We start from the raw sequence: 21670 nt of genomic DNA on the forward strand, positions 1-21670 counted from the left end.
ATTATCCCTAGTTTACAGATAAAACTAAAGCTTAGGGAATTTAAAAAATTTGTCCATTGGCAAAACCTTATTAGAACAGAGAGAAAAAAAATTAGAACAGAGGTGTATCTATCTCTAAAATCAAAGCTTTTATCACTATATTATAGTTTTTATCATAAAATTTACATTTAAAAACATATACTGGTGTTCCACTGCCTTCTACACAAATACAACTCCCCTTGGCTTTCGAGGCTGTCCATAACGTGGCTCTATCTAGGACTGGCTACATAATTTGTGGGGCCCAGTGCCAAATGAAAATGAATGTCAATTAATACATTTTATTTTATTTTTAAAAGATTATTTATTTATTTTATTTTTTAAATTTTATTTATTTATTTCACAGAGAGAGACACAGCGAGAGAGGGAACACAAGCAGGGGGAGCGGGAGAGGGAGAAGCAGGCTTCCCGCGGAGCAGGGAGCCCGATGCGGGGCTCGATCCCAGGACCCTGGGATCATGACCTGAACCGCAGGCAGACGCTTAACGACTGAGCCACCCAGGCGCCCCAAGATTATTTATTTATTTTAGAGAGAGAGAGAGCGGGGGGGGGGGGGGGGACAGAGGGAGGGACAGAGAGAGGGAGAGAGAGAATTTCAAGCAGGTTCTGCACTTACCCAGAGCCCAACGTGGGGCTCAATCCCACAACCCTGATATCATGACTTGAATTGAAACCAAGAGTCTGTGGCTCAACCAACTGAGCCACCCAGGTACCTCTCAATTTAATAAATTTTAGATTATATAATAAGCTAAGAACAAACAACAAAAAGGTGGGAAGAACGCTCTGGATTGAGATTCAAAACAGGCATAATCAGGTGGAATGCATGGCCCTTGGTTACATCCTAAATCTGAAAAAGGCTCGAAGACATATCTGACTATGGACTATATATTAAATGATTTTATGAAATTACTGTTCATTTTCTAAGGTGTGATATGTTATCAGGGTTATAAAGGGTATGTGCTTCTTCTTAGGAGATGCATGCTGAAGTATTTAGGGATGGAGTGTTATGATGACTGCAATTTGCTTTCAAATAGTTGAGTAAAAGAGCACTTGCATGAATGTAATGCTGTAACATGCTAACAACTGGTGAATACAGGTGAAGCATATACAGCATATATTCATTGTACTAATCTTTTGATTATCTATGGGTTTGAAAATAAAATAAAAAGTTTGGGAAAAAATTAATATTCTTTCTTCTCATTCAGGTCCAAAAAGGTACGTCATTTTTATCTCCCCTACAGAAAAAAAGGAAGTGGAAAGTGACAGACAAAAAAGAAAGAATAATTTCCAGTGAATTTTTAAACTTCTGGTAAAATGACAGACTTTCTGTGAATAAGATGTATTGGAAAAATTCCAAGTTTCTCCCCAGTAAGGAGATTTGCAGTATTAAAAAGACACTAATGAAAATATTCCTAAAAACAAGAAAATCCATGGTAATAAAGTATACCTGGCTCTCATCTCTTAAATCTTCATGGCTGGCTCCCTTTCTAGTTCAGGGATTTTAACAACAACAAATACTATATAGGAGATCACTTATTAGATGGGTCATCATTCAGTGAAAACATAGACAAGTTCCTGAAGTCCTGGATTCATTTTTTAAGATTTTATTTATTTATTTGACAGAGAGAGAGAGTGCGAGCGCACAAATAGGCAGAGCAGTAGGCAGATGAAGAGGGAGAAGCAGGCTCCCCACCAAGGAGGGAGTTGAATGCAGGGCTTGATCCCAGGACCGACTGAGTCACCCAGGTGCCCCAGGTTCTAGATTCTTAAATGGAGGGCAAAAGGCACATAGGAGCTCCATGAGTGGGTTTTCAGAAACACAAGTCCTTAAAAACAACTGACAAAATTGTGTATAAATGCTGTTTTGCGGGGAGAGGGGCTGTAGCTTTTGTCAGATCCTCAATGCATCCTATGACTCAAAAAGAACCACTGTGTCTAAGAAAAATACTATTCAGTGTATATTTCTTTACGATGTCTACCAACGTATTAGGTGTTTAAGATAACTGTTCCGTTTCTTTCTTTCTTTTTTAGAGATTTTATTTATTTGTCAGAGAGAGCGAGCACAAGCAGGGGGATCAGCAGGGCAGAGGGAGAAGCAGGCTCCCCACTGAGCAAGGAGCCCAATGCGGGACTCGATCCCAGGACCCTGAGCCAAAGTCAGATGCTTAACTGACTAAGCCACCCAGGCATCCCAATTTTTCCATTTCTTTTAGCTTTCTGACTATTACCATTTTATGAATACTACCTAAATAATATTTATTTTAGAAATCATAGTTTTAAAGAAAATTCCCAAGACCATTTAAAATAATTTAGGATTAGTGAACTAAAAAGAAATCAATGTTTAAAACTCAAACAAGACAAAAACAAAAAACTTACCTTTGAGGTGGTGTTCGTGGGCTTTTAAAGACTGTAGCTTTAGGTCTATCAGATTTGGAAGATTTGCATTTCACTTCATCTTCATATAATTCTGCCAAGGCTAACTATAAAACAACAGATTTGTTATAAAGTATAAATAGGACTGAACTAGTCTACACAAGTAGAAATTATGACTAGAACACGTGATTGTGTAGTACAAATTTCTAATGAAAAATAAAGGCTGCTGTTTCAGATGACCCCCTTCCAAAATAAAACCAATGTATCCCTCACTTGATAAAACTAACCAAAATGCCACATATACTGGAATACATTAAAGTTAGCATAACTGCTTACTTTTTTTTTTTTTTTTAAGATTTTATTTATTTATTTGACAGAGAGAGAGAGATAGCGAGAGTAGCAACACAAGCAGGGGGAGTGGGAGAGGGAGAAGCAGGCTTCCTGCCGAACAGGGAGCCCGATGTGGGACTCGATCCCAGGACCCTGGGATCATGATCTGAGCCGAAGGCAGACGCTTAACGACTGAGCCACCCAGGTGCCCATAACTGCTTACCTATTTTCAATTAACTATTCAACTGTTTCAAAAACTGTATTTGGTAACAGATCATTTTCAAAGCTGAGCCTACAATTGTCCTATAGTTAAAAAAAAAAATACTTGAAGATGTTTCACACTAATGTCAGCCTGCTCTCATTAAATCTCATAAAATTTTTTCATTTAGCTGTTTAACTTTTTAAAACCCAAGCACATACAATAATTTCAAAATTACTCTCTTTAAAAGTCTACCTGACATAAATTTCATCAAGGAAAATGAACTTTTAAAAATATAAGACAATATATTATATACATGGATTATATAAATTTTAGAAAGTAATATTACCAAATTATGCATTATAAATATATGGCTGGGTACTTTTAAATGAAATAAACACAACACAGTTTTTGAAATTGGAATTTTAAAAAGTTATCCAAATATTTCAGCATTGTTATTTTGTTCCATTTTGGACAACAGTTCAAAAACTTCCCTTAATGCTCCCGTAATTGGCATGATCATAATCCCCGAAAATCCTTTGGGAAAAAAATAACAAAAAACCAAATCCCCCTAAAAAACCAGATAAAGTGCTCCTTCCAGAAAAACAAGAGATATGTAAACTACCTCCAGGGCTTCTTTCATCAGAAGGAAAAGAAGAACTGGGGCAAAGTTACTTCTTTGAAGATTCTATTAGTCAACTTTTAAAATACCCACATAAAAAACAAAAAAAAAAGGATTTATTTTCCTCCCTAATTTTTACTCCTTACCCCATCCCCATACACCTACATCAACTTTCATATTTCTAACATGGCAATTTTGTTAGAAATCCTAATTATGAAAGTGCTTTGTAATCCAAAAGAACTGAATTAAAATCCTAACTTGGGCTCCTATGGTGTGACCTTGGGCATTTTACTTAACTTCTCTGCGCCTTGGTTCCCTCATCTTTAAATGTCTATTTTAAAAAATTACCTTAGAGGGTCATTTTAAGGATCACAGAATGCATGTGAAGCACAAGGCAAGTGCTCCATTACTAGAAGATATTAAAAAATGTTTAACAATGACTATTATCAGTGTTTCATTTTCCCCAAGATTTCCTTATTCAGTGTTATCTACACATTATAGTCTCCTCCCACCCTAGCCCCTCCAAAATGAAAACAAAACAAATGAGAGAGACGGAGATAGACACTCTGCCTGACTACTTGGGTCCAAAGTTTTCAGAAATTTCACCTCCCTGAAATCTCTTCAAAACAGTATTCCTTTATGGAAGTTCCTCCTGAGCTGATTATTTCAGCTCTATGAATTACTTTTATGGGATTTCTAATCCCATCAATGGAAATGTTACCTATATTGCAAAGGCCCACTTCAGCCATCCTTCACAAAGCCTTTTCTAGTTTTCTTAACTAAATGATATTTCTTTCCTAACTCCTCATTGTATATGCTATTCTATTATTAACATTTATAAACATTATATTGTCATCACTTGTGTACCTTTCTCACGATTTTATCCCTCCTACTATAATTTAGGTTTCCTAGATTGTTTCTAATATAGTACTTCATGGACACGAAACAAATTCATGTTGAATTATGTAGATAATAAATATAAAGTTGTAGATTTTTAAAAATTTATTTATTTGAGAGAGAGTGAGAGAGAGAGAGAGAGAGAGAGAGCTCGAGCAGAGGGAGAGGCAGAGGGAGAAGCGGACTCTCAGCTGAGAAGAGAGCTGGATCAATGTGGGGCTTGATCCCAGGACTCCAGGATCATGACCTGAGCTGAAGGCAGAGGCTTAACCAACTGAGCCATCTACGTGCCCCAAGTTATATATTTTAAAACTCAGATTACATTTTCTATATAGTTTTTTATCTTGTTTTTTGTTCAAGAAGATTTGAACAAACCGTGTCAATCAACTAATTTTCTTCTATAAAATAAATGAATAAAGCAAATAATGTGTTTTGATTCTGTGGAATATATATATTAATAAGATATTAATATATATTAACAAGATAGGAATATGGGGTAAATTGTATTAGAGCAGGGAGTCCATCTAGCTGAAAAGGTCTTAGTTATTAATGGTGCATTACTAAAAGGAAAATGAATGATATTTAGAGGGAATTATTGCTGGGATTCATGATCTCCCTGCAGCATCATATGGTATAAGTTCATTAGTAAATATTATAAATATTATAAAGAAATTTAATTTATGTTAGTTGACATAGCAAATGACACCACACTAGAAGAGGAAATGATTATTTAAACTGATCAAAATAAAGTACTGGTCAAAACAAATAGAACAACAACTAAATATCAAATAAAGAGATAAGAATATGTGCATTGTGAAGTAATGAATCATTGTGAATTAACAGGACAGTGTTCCACAGGCTAAACAATTAGATTATGAAGTTATTTCAATTACACAGAAGGAATAAAGTACGTAAGCAGTGATAATCTTTGCTTTAGAGTTTGAAATGTGAAGAACATGAAAAGAAACCTGAGAGCAAAGTAATTGAGAACGAGAAAATCAGGTATAAAGCAAAAGATTAAAATTACTGCAATTCTCAGTCTTAGAGTGACAATTGCCAGAAGGTAACATACTGACTTTTTAAAATATAGAATAGCGATATCAGCATCACCTGGGAACCTTTGAAAATACAGATGCTCCAGCCCCACCCTCGACCTAATGAATGAAAAACTCTGGGGTGGGGCCCTGCAATCTGTGCTGTATCAAGCCTTCCAGATGATTCTGATGCATGCTAAAATTGAGAACCAATACTATGGAATACTGATATCCAACAGGATTAGGGTACTTGTGGCAACTGTAACACATATCAGACATTCTTACTCTTTTCTCACTTCTAGAACTCCACTGTCTACCCCACCCCATCCTAACCCTAATAAATACTGAAGTTATCTCTAATTACCCTCTAACTCCAATCTATATGGAAATAAAGAATTAAGAACAGAAATCTTTTTCTTTTGATATTATTCTGGAGGAAAACTGGGACAGAAGCATACAATTAAATATATTAACCAACTATTAAACCCACGTTAATAGACTGAAGGGAACCAGGAGAGAGAAAGGTCTCAGAAAATGTTCAGAAATACTAATAAACACTGAGGTTTTGAGGGCGAGGGCTGTCACTAACAATCCCACCCTAAACCTTCCCATTGAATGTTTCCCAATTTGGGGGGAATGAAGGGAGCTAATATCTGCTCTTGGTTTGATATCCACAGGAGATTTCTGCAGTTTATGTCAGAGGCTCACAGTGCTGGGAGGCTTTCTGGGAGACAACCATCCATGTTTCCTCCTGTGCTAAATGAGGAAATCTTTCCTGATTTAGATGCCAACAAACCCTACACTGCCTGGCAGCTAAGATATGCATACTTAGGGTATTCTACATTTGGTTCATCTTCTAACCTGACACTGAGTTCTCCATTCTCCGAATTCTTCATTTTATGTACTGCTTAATTTGGCATTCAGTCGTACTCCACCTTAAAATGTCATGGCCAATATATTCATATATTATTTCTGCAAAAAATAGATGGACATGCTTTTTACACTTCTATTCCCTTCAACAGTGTCCAGCACCAACTACAGATTTGATGTCCTATTCATCTCTGCATTGGTGGAGTTTAGCAGTATGTTGCATGGCAGGTGGTCAATGCTTGTTCAAAGTAGAAGTAACTGTAACAGAACTTTTCTATCGAGGCATGTAGATTCGGTGTCATTTACTTTTAATTACACAACTCCTTATGATTGTTTACTTGTTGATTTTATCAATGGTCTTAAGAGACAGAAAAAAAAAAACCCGCCTAAATGAGCAAAGCAGTATTAAGCACCTGAAAAAGCGAAATTTGCTACATTCGTATTTAGCTCACTAATGTCACCATGAAGTTTTATTTCGCTCTTTCTTCTGTGCAATGTTTCATAGACGGTAGCTTTGACAACTAGGCGGTGCAGCCGTAGGATGGAATACTTTAGCTCACTTTTAAAAGGGAAAAGCTATCTGATAAAAAGGAAGCATTTTTATATAAAAGTAATCCAAACAGAAACAGCATCCAAGACAAGAAAGATCAAACCAGCACACATGTTACTACTTCTAAAGTGATCCTGATTTCCCACGGGCACAGTAGAGCTTTCTTCTACAATTAAGTCTTCTGAAGGAAGCACCAACCAGTGAACCACTCAACTGACCCCACACAATGCCATTCTAAACAGTTGCTTCTTAAATTGCAAATCGGGTGGAGGGGGAATGAGACCCGGGCAACAGAGAGTTGGGCTCGGGCACTTGTTTCCTCGAAAACCACTGTTCGATGCACCGCCCTGAGGAGACCTGCGACCCCGGAGTCACAATTCAGTCCCCAGGTGGGGTCTGGCAAGGGCTCAGCCGAGGCCAGGGGCGGACTCCGACACGCACCCCTCCGCGCCGTCACCCGCCGCCGCGCCCCGCCCTCGGCCGCTCGCCGCACCTGCAGATCCCGCGCGCTCGGGGGCCGCGGCCCAGAGGACCTCTCCTGCTCCCCCGGTTCGGCGCCGCCACCTTCCGCCATCTTTCACCGGCCCGCCAGCGCCTGCGCCGAGGCGCCTTCCGCGCCTTCTGGGGCCGGTTGCCTGGCAACCGCGGGAGGGGCGGTGCCTACGCGCTCCCACCTTCCCCCTGCACCGGGCGCGCGTCCCAGTCTTCCGGCGCCAGCCTTCCAGTTCTGTATCCTTCTTTTACTTAAAGGAAACTGGCACAAAGGATTTCTCCGCAGGGACGCGTCTACGTAAGCCTTGTGTTCTCTCTGCAGCACGCCTGAAGGCACTGTAGGCCGCTCTAGAGGGCAGCATAGACTTTCAGGTTCTTTTAACTCAACAGTGAAAACATCCTCCTGATGCATTGTCTAATAAAAACGGCAACCTTACTTTATTGGTCTTGGTCAAATTCTCTCATCTTCCCTACCAAAGACTGGGTGGTACGTCGCCCCCAATGCGTGAATTGGTGTTGAGGATGGAAAACACCGTTAAAGCTCTTTGCACTCAGAGCTGGAGGCTACTAAACCCTCTCCATTCATCTGAGATTTGTTAAAGTCCTGTCTTATTCCAGGCACTTTTATGCCCCGGGGATGCAAAGGTAGAAAGTAGTAGTCCTGGTCATTATAAAACTCACAGTCTAGTGGGGGAAAGAGAGATATAAACAGATAATGCAATTTGCAAGAGAGCTTTGCATTCAATGTTATGAGTGGGATGTGGGGTGTGAAGGAGTATTCAGTTGGTGCCTCATGTCATGTCATCGAGTTACTCCATATGTTTGTGTTGTTTCACTCCTATCTTGTTAACGTGAACAGAAATAACAACTGACACTCACATGGTCCCTTTGAAGTTCCCTCTCTTTTAGCTTGTGATGAAAACTATAGTATTTCTTCCCATTCTTCTCCAAAGGAATATGATTATAAATACCTCACTGCCCCTCTATCCTCTATTTTATATTCTCAAAGTGGTCGAGGGGGTTCAAGAATCATGGCATTTATTCTATAGGATATAAAATCCAGGAGCTTCTGTCTCATACTTGCTTCCACATATAGTATGTATTGTTTCTTGGGGTGCTTAAACTGGAAACTTAATTTTATACCTTGTTATACTTAGTTTTTCTTTCCATTAGACTGTAAGATCATGGAGCCTACAGGCCTCTTTATCTCTAGTGCCTTAATATAGAAGTTGGAACATAATATGTATCTTTTATTTTTTAAATTTTTAAAAAGATTTTATATATTTATTTGCGAGAGAGAGAGTGAGTGCGCATGGGTGGGGGGGGGAGAGGTAGAGAAGCAGACTCCCCACTGAGAAGGGAGCCTGATGTGGGACTCGATCCCAGGACCCTGGATCATGACCTGAGCCGATGGCAGTCGCTAAACCGACTGAACCACCCAGGCGCCCAATATGTATCTTTAAAAAGTGTATAAATGAATGAGTGAATGAAGGAAGGAGGTAGGGATCCATAACTCAGACTGAGGTTTGACTATCTCCAAAGGCCATTTTCCATTCATGGAAAATCAAGAAATAACAAGATATATCAACAGAGATCATCATGCATGGATAGGAGAGACAGAATAAAATGTGGGCCTCTCCATCTTGGACAAATAAACTGTATCCAACCTCAACTTCCCAACCTAAATGAAACATACACTTGTGTGATTTTACTTATGCTGGAACATAACTGAGGCCAAGATCCAAAGTCACTGTAGTCTACAACCCTTTAAAACATTTAATACTGAGGGGCGCCTGGGTGGCTCTGTCATTAAGCGTCTGCCTTCGGCTTGGGTCATGATCCCGGGGTCCTGGGATCAAGCCCCACATCGGGCTCCCTGCTCAGCGGGAGGCCTGCTTCTCTCTCTCCTACTTCCCCTGCTTGTGTTCCTGCTCTCACTATCTCTCTGTCAAATAAATAAATAAAATCTTTAAAAAAATAAATAAAACATTTAATCTTGACTTTTTAAAGTTTACAAAATGTGGAACATTTATAGTTGCTCATTATTTTATGTAATCTACAATGACCTTCTGTTAGGATTTGTCTTCATTCTACAGAATTAATTAAGGACCAGAGAAATAAGAATTTCTTTATATCACCCAGCTAGTAGGTAGCAGAACTAAGTTTTATTAAATTCCGGTCCATTAGACTTAAACGTATATGCTTTTCCTTTATAACATCTGTCTCCTGGGAGCTTTTTTTGCACCTCTTGACTTTGGGGATTGTTCTCTTACTGAAATTTCCTCAAGGTACTTCTTGGCACTCTCTGATTACCTACCTGGCCATTCCTTTTGTGCTTCCCCTAACATTCTACCTTCTGTCCACCGTCTAAATACTGACATTCCCTAGAGTTCTATCTTGAGACTTCTTACTTTCTTGATGTCTATGCTTTCACTATTCAATGTCACAGTCTCATATCTACGATTATACACAGAAAATCCTCATTATTTGCAGTAGTTATGTTCCATAATGTTGTCAAGAACATGGAATTAGTGAATACTGAACCATTGCTCCTAGAAGAAACTCAAGGTTAGGGTTAGCTTCTGATTACACTTTCATCAACAATTGATACATAACCTTGTTTTCTGTTACTGTTAAAAGATACCTTCTTTAATATATAGTCGATTCTTTAACACTGAAGTCACAGCCAACAGCACCATAACTCATGCCTGAATGAAGCTCATCTAACTCATGTATTTCCTCCATAAGGCAAATTATAGTCTTGTTGTACTTAAGAACTTGGACTTAGGAATAGCAGTTCTGCATTACACTTGGGGACCTTTTCAACAGCAAAATCACCAACAAAATGCACAAAAATGCAAAAAATATGGCACTAAATAGACCATGCAAAAGACATTTGTTTACAGTGTAAAAGCTGAAACAAGAAGGCAGAGCATTGCCTTGTTTGTCCTCAGTTGGGAACATGCTCATTGGGCAATTCAAATATTTTGCTTCTGTGTGCATGCCTGCCAATGACCACAAAAGCTCCATGTGTATTGATTTGGGGTACAAATAAATTTTATCAAGTAGGTGAATTTGCAAATATGGAAATGTGAATAGAGGATTGACTAGATTTAAAATTTTTAAATCTGTTTTTCCAATACATAATTCTTTCCATTACTCCAGACCTGCATTTCCAATTGTCAACTGTAATTTTCATTTGGATGTCTCAAAAACTTTGGATCTCAAACCAAAACCTCTTTTTTTTTCTCCTATAAACCTTCCTTACTATGTTAGCATTAACTATATCACCATTTAGCAAAAGCTACAAATCAGCATCATTTTAATTCCTCTCTTTGTTTTACCCACACCATTTATTGTTTACCAAATCTTTTGATTTCACCTCCAAAATATTTTTTGAGCATGTCTTCTCCCTTTTACCCTTACTTCCACTGACATGATCTAATTTTTTTCTTTTTATTGAGGTATAACTGACAGACAAAATTGTAAGATATTTAAAGTGTACAACATAATGATTTGATGTATGTATACATTGTGAACAGATTCCCCTCATTGAGTTAATTAACACACACATTACCTCACATATTTACATATATATATGTATATATATATGGCAAAAACACTGAAGTTCTACTTTCTTAGCAAATTGCAATTATACAATACAGTGTTATCAAAAATAGTCACTAAGTTATGCATTAGATCCTCAGACCTTATTTATCTTATAGCTGAAAGTTTGTACCTTTTACCAATCTCCCTATTTTCCCCATGGCAACCACTTTTCTACTCTCTGTTTCTATAAGTTTGATTTCTGTTTTTAGAGTCCCCATATAAGTGATAGCATGCAATATTGTCTCTCTCTATTTTACCTGGCATAATGCCCTCAAGGTCCATCCATGTTGTTGCGAATGGCAGAATTTCAGAGTGAAGAAAGGTCCATGAACTCCAAGACAGGGCAGTAGAATTCCTCCAACGAGAGGAATAAAAAGAAAAAAGATTAAAAAAGAGTGAAGATAGCTTAAGGGAATTATGGGACACCATTCTGCTGGCCATTATATGCAATATACAGGCCCCCGAAGAACCATTATTTCTTTGAATAGGCATATTTCCTTGGCCAAAGCAAGTCATACAGCAATGCCCAATTCTACAGGGTACTCTGAAGCACTGACTATTTCAATGTGATTCACAAATTAAGAACAGGGGAGTATTAAAGATGTTTCCTGCACTGGTCCTAGTAGTGAATAGTCTCTTTCATCTAACTCTAAAACTGTGACAAAGACACTATATAGTTGTTGGTTCATCACCCTCCAGGGAACTTCCTAGATGAAATTTGAAACTGACTCCCATATGCAGAGGGCAGGGAGAGACCAAAGAGAAAGGCCCCTCCAGGCTGGTAAGCAGCAGTTTTAATAAGCAAAGGGAACTTACATAAGAGGCTTGTGCTGGGCGGCAGCAAGAGGGGTGGATTCTAGCACCCACCATCCAAATCTTGGAAGTTTATAAAGAGGCCTTAACTGGTTTCAGTCATGTATACCATGCAGGTGTTTTCAAACCACATCATTATCTCAAGTTCATGTCCTTGGACCAGTGTCTGGGAGCAGGAGAGGCAAGCAGAACTATTTCCTAGTACAGGAAAGGGGGTGAGGAGCCCCTGAGTGCCTGGTCGGTCTTGCTCTTGAGTCAATTGGTGGTCATGTTTTTTGTTTTGGTTTTTTAATTCCAGTGCAGTTAACATACAGTGTTATATTCACTTCAGGTGTACAATATAGTGATTCAACAATTCCATATATTACTCAGTGCTCTTCAAGATAAGTATACTCTTAACCCCCCTCACCTATTCCACCCATCCCCCACCCCCTCTGGCAACAACCAGTTTGTTCTCTATAGTATAGTTCAGAGTCTGTTTTTTGGTTTGTCTCCCTCTCCCTTTTTTCCCCTTTGTTCATTTGTTTTGTTTCTTAAATTCCACATATGAATGAAATCATATGGTATTTGTCTTTCTCTGACTTATTTCACTTAACCTTATACTCTCTAGCTCTATCCACGTTGTTGCAAATGGCAAGATTTCATTCTTTTTATGGCCGAATAATATTCCATTGTATATATATAGCACATCTCCTTTATCTATTCACCTATCAATGGACACAGGTTGCTTCCATAATTTGGCTATTATAAATGATGCTGCAATAAACATAGGACTGCATATATCCCCTTGAATTAATGTTTTTGTATTCTTTGGATAAATACCCGGTAGTGTGATTGCTGAATCATAGGGTAGTTCTATTTTTAATTTTTTGATGAGCCTCCATACTGTTTTCCAGAGGGGTTGCACCAGTTTACATTCCCACCAACAGAGAAAGTGTGTTCTTTTTTCTCCACAATCCTGGTCAGCACTTGTTGTTTCTTGTGTTTTTGGTTTTAGCCATTCTGATAGGCATGAGGTGATATCTCACTGTGGTTTTGATCTGGATTTCCCTCATGATGAGGATGTTGAGCATCTTTTCATGTGTCTGTGGGCCATCTGGATGTCTTCTTTGGAGAAATGTCTGTTCATGTCTTCTGCCCATTTTTAAATTGGATTATTTGTTTTTTTGTGTGTGTTGAGTTGTATAAGTTCTTTATATATTTTGGATATTAACCCTTTATCAGATGTATCATTTGCAAATGTCTTCCAGTGGTCATGTTTTTTGGATGACCTTCCCCAACAATAGTCAACTAGGAAATGTAACTAAGAAAAAGATGCTTAGTAAATTGGGGTAATCATCACTGCAAGTTTCCCAGAAAGCTGTTCTCTTTTACCTCTAAAAGCCCTGAGATTTCCGCTTCATCACAGCAGTAAGAGATGCGAGAACTGTTCTCAGTTAGTGGTTTCAGGATTGTGCAAACATTGCATCAGTCTTACACATGAGCTTTGCAATATCTATTTTGTCTGTCCAGAGGCATTTTCTCCCCTTTTTGCTTACTTCCCTGTCCTTAGGTGTGTAATGTGTTACCACCTTTGTCCGTTCGTGAAGTGTCTAGACAGAGAAAAATGACCATATAGAGCCATATAGACCATATATACAAATAGAGGAAGAGGGGCAGCCACCAAAATTGTAGCAGCATATTTCTATCTACCTGTGACTAAAAATAGAGCTATTGAGTAAATGCACACAGGATTTAGATGCCTGGTTGAAGCTAGGCAGGCAGCATTCAATAAAGGAGGCCATTCTAATATGACAAGATGACACAGAAAAGGATGACCCAGAGAGATCAGTGTTAGAGTTGTGTAAGACCAGGAGAGGCCTCAGACCCTGGCCTTGTCTAGGGGTCTATTGTTAGTCCTATTGACCAAGCCCCTGACATTCTAGCACCCCGTGTGCAGACTGCCTACTGCAGGGGTACCTTCAGTAGGCTACAGTGGTGCTGAGATACTGGTGCCCCTGGGTCTTGGAAAGCAACACAAGGTCTGAGGTCACCCTGAACAGGCTCTGGACAGTCACCTCTGTTAGCAAGTGACACATATGTTGTCATTTCCTGTCCTGGGAAACACTGACTCACAGCATTGCTTTTGACTCTTTCAACCACTACAGTAGTATTGACCCAGAGACATTTGAGCATTATGGATTTATGCAACTCTCCAGCAAAGGACCGTGGTGGTAATGTTGGGCTCCTCCATTCAGCTGTCCCTTCAACTCTGGTCTGTGTCTCAGTCCATCACCTCCGGAACCCCAAATCACCCAGCACATAGAATTCAGCACCATCACCATTTTCCACAATAGGACCTACAAATCCACTCTCCAGGGAAGGGTTCAGCATCTCAGGTTTCTCCAAATGAACACTTGACTTAGCATGTATTTTCTGTGGTCCCTACTTTTTACCATGCTACACCATCCTCAGGGGGAGGATAGAATTTCTTTCTTTCCAGTTCCCAAATGCAAATCCCCATCCTTTATCAGTCAGAACAAACACTTGAAAAATAATTATTAATGAGCCGTCTCTTGGGGTTTTATCTGCCACTCCAAGCTCTTAAGTAGCTATTTCTTTTTAATAAGTGCCCTGCGAATTCTGGCAAATACAATCAGCTTCATCTTCTTAGATTCATGCATTTTTGATCATGCAGGGATCTTTTGAGATTATCTTCTGATTATTCTTGGCTTTATGAGATGTTTCTTGGCCTATGAAGAAGTGCTCCCGCTTTAAAAAAACCAAAAACAGAAACAAAAAAAGGCATTGCAGTGTAAAAAATGTCCACTAGAGGGAGCACCAGAACACAGGCTTGCCTGTAACTTGAGAATGCAACTGCAGCTTCCGATTCCTCCCAATCTGGACTGAACAGAGAAGGTGAAATTCTCAGGGATACAGTGTTATATAAAATATATAGGATTAAATATATTACTGTGATTATTATTCTGTAGAAATGTAAAGCTGAATTTGGGGGGTAGAGAGAGTTGAATTGGTGATGTGAAATTTGCAGTGGTTGTTTCTACTCACTGCAAAATAAACTGGGGAAAAAAGTTTTAAAAAATTATTTAGGAGGTTCCTCAAAAAATGAAATATAGAAATACCATATGATCCAATAATTCCACTACTGGGTATTTACCCAAAGAAAATGAAAACACTAATTCAAAAAGATGGATATACTCCTATGTTTATTACAGTGTTATTCATAAGAGCCAAGATATGGGGATAATATTTATATACATATGAATTATATATGTGTATGAATATTACTCAGCCATAAGAAAGGATGAGATCCTTTTTTTCTTTAGAAAGCATGAGATTTTGACATTTGCAACAACATGGATGGACCTAGATGGTATTATCGTAAATGATTCAAGTCAGACAGAGAAAGACAAATAGCATGTGACTTCACTCATATGTGGAACCTAAAAAACAAACCAAATGAATAAACAAGCAAACAAAAAGCAGAAGAAGACCCATAAATACAAAGAACAAACTGGTGGTTGTCAGAGGGGGTCTGGGTAGGGGGGAGGACAAAATGGGTGAAGGGGAGAGGGAGATACAGGCTTTCAGATATGGAATGAATAAATCATGGGAATAAAAGGCACAGCATAGAGAATATAGTCAATGATATTGTAATAGTGTTATATGTGACAGATGGTAGCTACGCTTGTGAGCATAGCATAAAGCAGAGAAGTTGAATCACTACGTTGTACACTTGAAAATAGTGTGTCAGTTATACTCCAAAAAACTGAAAAAACTATTTAAAGCATCTAGGGTAACCAAATTTTATTAATTGATTTTATTGCAAACTTTAGCCAAGCTATTCCTTAAACCTTCATCTTTTTGTGGAAAGCACTCTCTCTAAAGATTAACACCTACCCAGTGGTTTTCTTTCCCATTGCTCCAGGCTCTTCCCAGCTTCTGCCCTTCACCTCTCTTCCTTGGCCCCAAGACAAACATGCCAACTCACCACTATCAGCAATAAGGGCCAGAATTAGGGCAGTAAATGTGAATAACAAGAATGCAATAAATAAAATTTCACTTTAAATTCCTATAATGACACCAGTGATCCTCCCAGCCTAGAGAAGTGAGCCTGATCTGAGCATGCATTTCATAGAATCCCATAGGTCATTCTTCATTCTTCATCACTAGGGAGCTCAGGGGTTAATAATTACTTCATGCCATTATGCTAAGTGAACTAATCCAGAGAAAGACAAATACTGCATGGTATCATTTATATATGTAATCTTAAAAAAAAAAAAAAAAAAGCCAGACTCTTAGAAACAGAGAGTAGATGGTAGTTGCCAGGTGCTCGGATAGGGGAAATGGATAGAGGCTATAAAAGAGTACAAACCGAATTGCATGATGAATAAGGTCTGAGGTTCTAATGCATTGCATGGTGACTCTAGTTGATAATACGACACTGTATAACTGAAATTTGCTAGAAGAGTAGATCTTAAGTATCCACTGCCCCCCTAAAATGGTAAATATGGGAGGTGATGGGTGTGTTAACTTAATTGTGGGGATCCTTTCGCTATATATATCAGGTACACTTTAAATATATCACAATTTTTTTGTCAATTACATCTCAATGAAGATTTAGAAACAAACAAAAATTCATGTCAGAGAACAAATTCTTAAGAGTTCTTCACCTTAAGGATACCTGAGTACCTTATAAACTAAAGAGATAAATAAGGAAATGACTATTTTTGTTTCAGGAGGTTCTTTCACTTTCCAAAAGGATATTTTCTGTGGATCTTATAAATAAAAACGTTTTATAGAATGTTCATATATAATTATATTTCTGAAACTTTATGCATTTTTTAAGTGCTGCTAAAGCAGTGATACTGTGTAAATATTTTTATACTATAACTATTATATTCCTTTTGAGCCTTTTATCTAGCTCTGTTCTAAGCCTGCATGAATACCTCATGGATATTAGACTGATGGACCCTGAGCCCCATCCATCAAAACACTGAAGACCTGGAGGATACGTATCTGCCCACATCCTACGTCCAAGACAATTTGGATCCTTAACCAAATGTGCTTCAGTTTGTTTGTCTTGGAAGGAGACCAACTTTACTCACAGATAGATTAGAATGGCTTGAGTGTCATTCAAGGAAGGCTAGTACTGACTCTGACCCCAGAACACAGGTCACTAGATTGACGGTGGTCACCTAAGGTTGGCCCTCCTGGTTCTCTTTCCTGGGATATGGAGTCGGATTCAGATTTGTAGGTTAGACTGCCCCAGGGCCTAGAATTAAAACGTGCAAAGCATGGGGCAGCCATTTTCTGCCAGGGGGATAAGGAGAGTCATGAGGAATGGCGGCGCAGAGAGAAATAAAAGAAAAAAAGCAGACCTCCACAGAGAAACAGAAGTGACATGGGAGCACCTTCTGGCTTTCTGACATCTGTCACTGCCTGTCCCTCTGACTGGCTAGTAACTTCCCTGCTTCATGTCAGGACCTTTGTGTTTATCATGCTATCAAATTCTCACAACCTTGTGAGGTAGACATTATCATCCCCACCGACACCGGTACCCACTAGCAAACATGCTCAGAGCGGGTGAAATACGTGGCCACGTTTGCCCAGCTGGTTATGTGGAAGAGACAGGTTTGGCCGGAAGTCTCCTGGCTTCCCTGTAGCGCAGCCAGCGTCCTGAGAGGACCTGAGAGGAGGCCAGAGAACGGTGAGGGTGCAGGGGCCGGCGTCAGGAAACCCAGAGAAGGGAGGCCAGGGACTGGGGGGCATGAGAACACAGAGGGAAAGGTGAGGAAAATGTTCTATTTGATCCATCTACTTTTTTCATTATGTATCAACTAGTTTTAAAAATCTATAAAATGCATAGTGATGGTTAAAATTATTCAATGAGCATGGAAGGGTATAAAGCAAACACGAGAACTTTCCTTTCCCATAGAGGACATCCCAAGCATACATCCCTGAGATAACTTCTGTGACAAAAGAGTCACAGATGTCTCCCCAGCTTACTGCTCCCTCAGTCCGAGGGGCACCTGGGGCTCTCAGATGGTCCCTTTTCCAAGCTTGCCTGACCAGGGTGGGGCCTGACACAGGCCCAGCAAAGCAGCACCAGGCCAGCTTGATGAAGGAGCCGGAGGGGCGGCGTGGCGGGGGGCTCTGCTGTCTGTCTGTCTGCTTCTGTAGGCTGACCTCGAAATCTCTGGTGGGCACGGTGCGGGAGCTTGGCTGGAGCCGGTGTTCCAGGTGCCCAACGCGCCTGACGCAGGACACGCAAGCAGCTTGGGGGCTGGAGGAGGCAAAGGCTTTTGGCTTGTGCAGCGACCCCCAATTTTTGTCCCCATAATATTATTATAATTATTGTAAAGTTTTGGACACAGGAGTTTCATTACCTGCTAGACCATCTACGCGGAAATATGTGGTAAATGGATGGAAACAAACATCACAACCTCAGGAGAGAGGCAGGCATTTTTAGACCAGTTTAGGTGTAGACACTTACCAGATTGGACTATTTTTTTTTTTAACAGTCAACATAAATCATAACATAAAACTTTTTGCCATGAGCAAAACGATATATTAAAATTGGCTTCCAGAATTTATTTTTTAAATAAAAATTAAAAAAAATAATTTTGATAATTAATTTTCTTTGGCAAATTTACCCCACATACTAAATTTACATTTTAGAGCCTAGTTTATATTTACATAAATGATGTTCACCGGGATACCTTTCTCTAAGTCCTAACGGTTTATATCTTCTTTTTCAAATGTGTAAGTATCTTTTAAGTTGTCATTCTCAAAGACGTTTGGAGAAAAACAATATGAATGAAACACCTATACGTTCTTCTTCATTGGTTGTAATGTGGCATCTTACTGTCTAAGCCACAGTGGCCCACCAGCTGAGGGAAGCTGCATTCTTGTTCTCCTCAGACACAGCTGACTGCACATCATAAAGCAACAGCTTCCTAAAGCGTCTCCACTTCCTTATTAACAGCTATAACCCGGTCACGGTCTGAGCCATACAATTTGACTAGTTTTAAGCTCTGAAGAAGGTCTTCTTCTTCCTGAATGGGTTTGAACAGGCTTCACCAATTTTGCTTTTTCTTCATTTAATCCTTGTTTGAGAAGATTCTCTTTTGCAAAATCCTTTTGGGGGCCGCTGCATGTCCTAGTATCAAGTGACTAAGATACACATGCACTGATGTTCTTGAAGGTGTTTTTCAAATACGTCCTTTCATCAAATTCACTGTTCGTGTGTTTAAAATTTTCTGGATATTCCAACAGTTTTCTTTGGTTGGAGATCTGCTTTCTCGGAAGAAGGCTGATAGTTTTCTTCATCCTTTACGTGACAACATTTTGCCACACTGTAGCAGGAATTAGATGAAGATCTTATTTTCCTGAGTTGTTTTCCAAGTGTTGCCCTGGCAGGTGGTTTCCTTGAACGGTTTGTGGGGGAGCTGGATTGGTGCAGGCTGTGGAGTGCTGAGGAAAGTGCTGAGTCTGATGGATTTTCTATCTTGAAAATAAAGATTTTATTTATTTATTTGAGAGAGAGAGAAAGAGAAAGAAAGTCCACGAATGGGGGGAGGGGCAGAGGGGAAGGGAAAGGGAAAAGCAGACTCCCTGATAAGTGCAGAGCCCAATATGGGGTTCCATCTCAGGACCCTGAGATCATGACCTGAGCGGAAATCAAGAGTCAGACACTTAACTGACTGAGCCACCCAGGCACCCCTACAATTCTGTATTTTTACTCAGGTGGAATGATAATACACATATGATGCAAAAACTGACTCTTTCTCTTTAAGTATAAAGTTTAGTCTTCTTTTCTTATAAGCATGCATAGAACCATGCCATTAAAAAAAATGGTTGAACAGTACTCCATAGAGTATGGCTGCGTCAATGTTCTGTAATTTATCAGTATCCTTTTAGAACATTTCGGTTGTTTCCAGATTTGTTTTGTTTATGCTATGAGCAATAATACTGTGATGAATATTTGGGCAAAAATATCTGTGGAACAAATTCCTAGAGGCAGAATTGTAGTGTCAAAGGAGACGAGATTTAAACTTTTGATAGATATTGTGAAATTACTAACAAACTTTAACACCAGTTTATTCTCTCCCAGTTTGAGAGGGAGCCTGTTTTCCCATACAGTTTCCAACAGTCTTTTAATTTGTAGTCAGAGAGTTGGAAAGTGCTATCTTCTTTTTTTTCTTTAATTATGGGTGAGAAAATAAAAGGAAGATAATGAGAAACTGGATGCTCATCCTAAATAATTTGATCAGCAGTCATCTGTAGGAGAAAACCTAAGAACTTAGTAAAAATTTAGCTCTTAATTATTCTGAGGCAGTAGAAGAAAAATGGGAAATTATAATAAACAACTTTGGTAGGAAAACCAACTCTGCTTTCACTTCAAGAGTGTTTTTAGCCTTTATTATAATGGGCACTGACAATGAAGATGGCGCCTTGCGCTACAAGGCAAGTTAAAGAACACAGACCATGGGACTGAGGACTAGTAGAAATGGAGTAGAGTCTTATATGTAACTCGTCTTATATGATCCTCTTATACATAATTAGTAGTGATTTTAGGCAGATCATTGAATGGTTAGCCCTTCTGTGTCTATTTTCACATGTGTGTACAGTAAGACCTCAACATCTTAACAAATGTTATGAGTCTAGGAAAGTCTAAATTCAGTAAATAATTGCCATTTAATGAGGATTTCCAAAATGAAAATGTTCCAACTCTAATTCTCCAGTAGGTGGTGATATCACAACATTCAAAACAGTTCCTGATCTAACTGACTGCAATTCTCCTCTCAGAATTCATTTCAGAAATATTCTTTGCCATTGTAGTAGAATTTTAATTTTACACAAAAAGTGCATTTAAAAAATGTATTATGTTACACTTAATACTATACAAAAAGTGCATTTGTAAAATTTTTTATCTTACACGTAATATATTCACTTAAGATATCAATGGATTGTTAATTTGTTCCTTTAATGTCTATAGAAATAGAGTTTCAAATCCAATTACTTCAGATGATGTGATTTCCAATCTGCCACAATTTCTTTAATTCAGTTAATTTTATAAATATTTTGGTTTTAATTAATTGATCTACTCAATTAGAAGACTAAGAGTGGATACAGATTGAGCTTTGTATATCTTAATGAAACTTTAGGAGTGCCTGGTGGCTCAGTCAGTTCAGCATCCACCTCTTGATTTTGGCTCAGGTCATGATCTCAGGGTTGTGGGATCGAGCCCCACATTGGGCACTGGTCTAAGCGTGGAGCCTGATTGAGATTCTCTCTCTCTCTCTGTCCCCCTCTGCCCTTCCCACGACTCACTCTCTAAATAAATAAATAAAATCTTTAAAAAGAAAAGAAAATTTTTAAATATTGCATAAGAAGATAGTTAAAGGAAATGAATCATGAAACACTACATCAAAAACTAATGATGTAATGCACGGTGACTAACATAATAAAATAAAATTAATATAAAAAAATAAAATAAAATAAAAAGAAGATAGTTAAAGGAAAACCTCAAATAAGGTCTCTGGATATCTAGTTAGAAAGTCAACGTCTGCTAATTGTATAATTATACAAGAATAGCAATCAAAAAATTAGTTCACAGAATAGAAAGGTTTTAATATAATCGTCAAAATATCAATTGCACATTTACATTAATGACACGTAGTTAGAAGATAAAATAAAAAAATAAATGTAATGACTTAGCAACAAAAGCCTTGCATAAATAGATATTGATTTATCTTGGAACATAAAATATATATTAACAGGATATAAAAAAACTTTAGTAGGAAAAATAAAGGAAGACACTCATAATTACAGAATTAAAT

At 38.6% G+C, this 21670-nt stretch overlaps 1 protein-coding gene across 2 annotated transcripts in view; it reads right to left on the reverse strand.

Moving 5' to 3' along the window:
- The window catches only part of UBXN2B (UBX domain protein 2B), a 29818-nt gene extending 22277 nt beyond the window's left edge, over positions 1-7541 (reverse strand). For both annotated transcript variants that reach the window (XM_036088305.2, XM_078072370.1), the window contains exons 1-2: positions 7405-7541; positions 2413-2516 (exon numbers count right to left, since the gene is read on the reverse strand). In XM_036088305.2, coding sequence (XP_035944198.2) covers positions 2413-2516; positions 7405-7485 — 185 coding nt within the window. In that variant the 5' untranslated portion in view covers positions 7486-7541. The remainder of the gene's footprint in view (positions 1-2412; positions 2517-7404) is intronic.
- Between the last annotated feature and the right edge of the window lie 14129 nt (positions 7542-21670).

This window comes from Halichoerus grypus, chromosome 5, assembly GCF_964656455.1.
Source record: "Halichoerus grypus chromosome 5, mHalGry1.hap1.1, whole genome shotgun sequence".
Taxonomy (NCBI): domain Eukaryota; kingdom Metazoa; phylum Chordata; class Mammalia; order Carnivora; family Phocidae; genus Halichoerus; species Halichoerus grypus.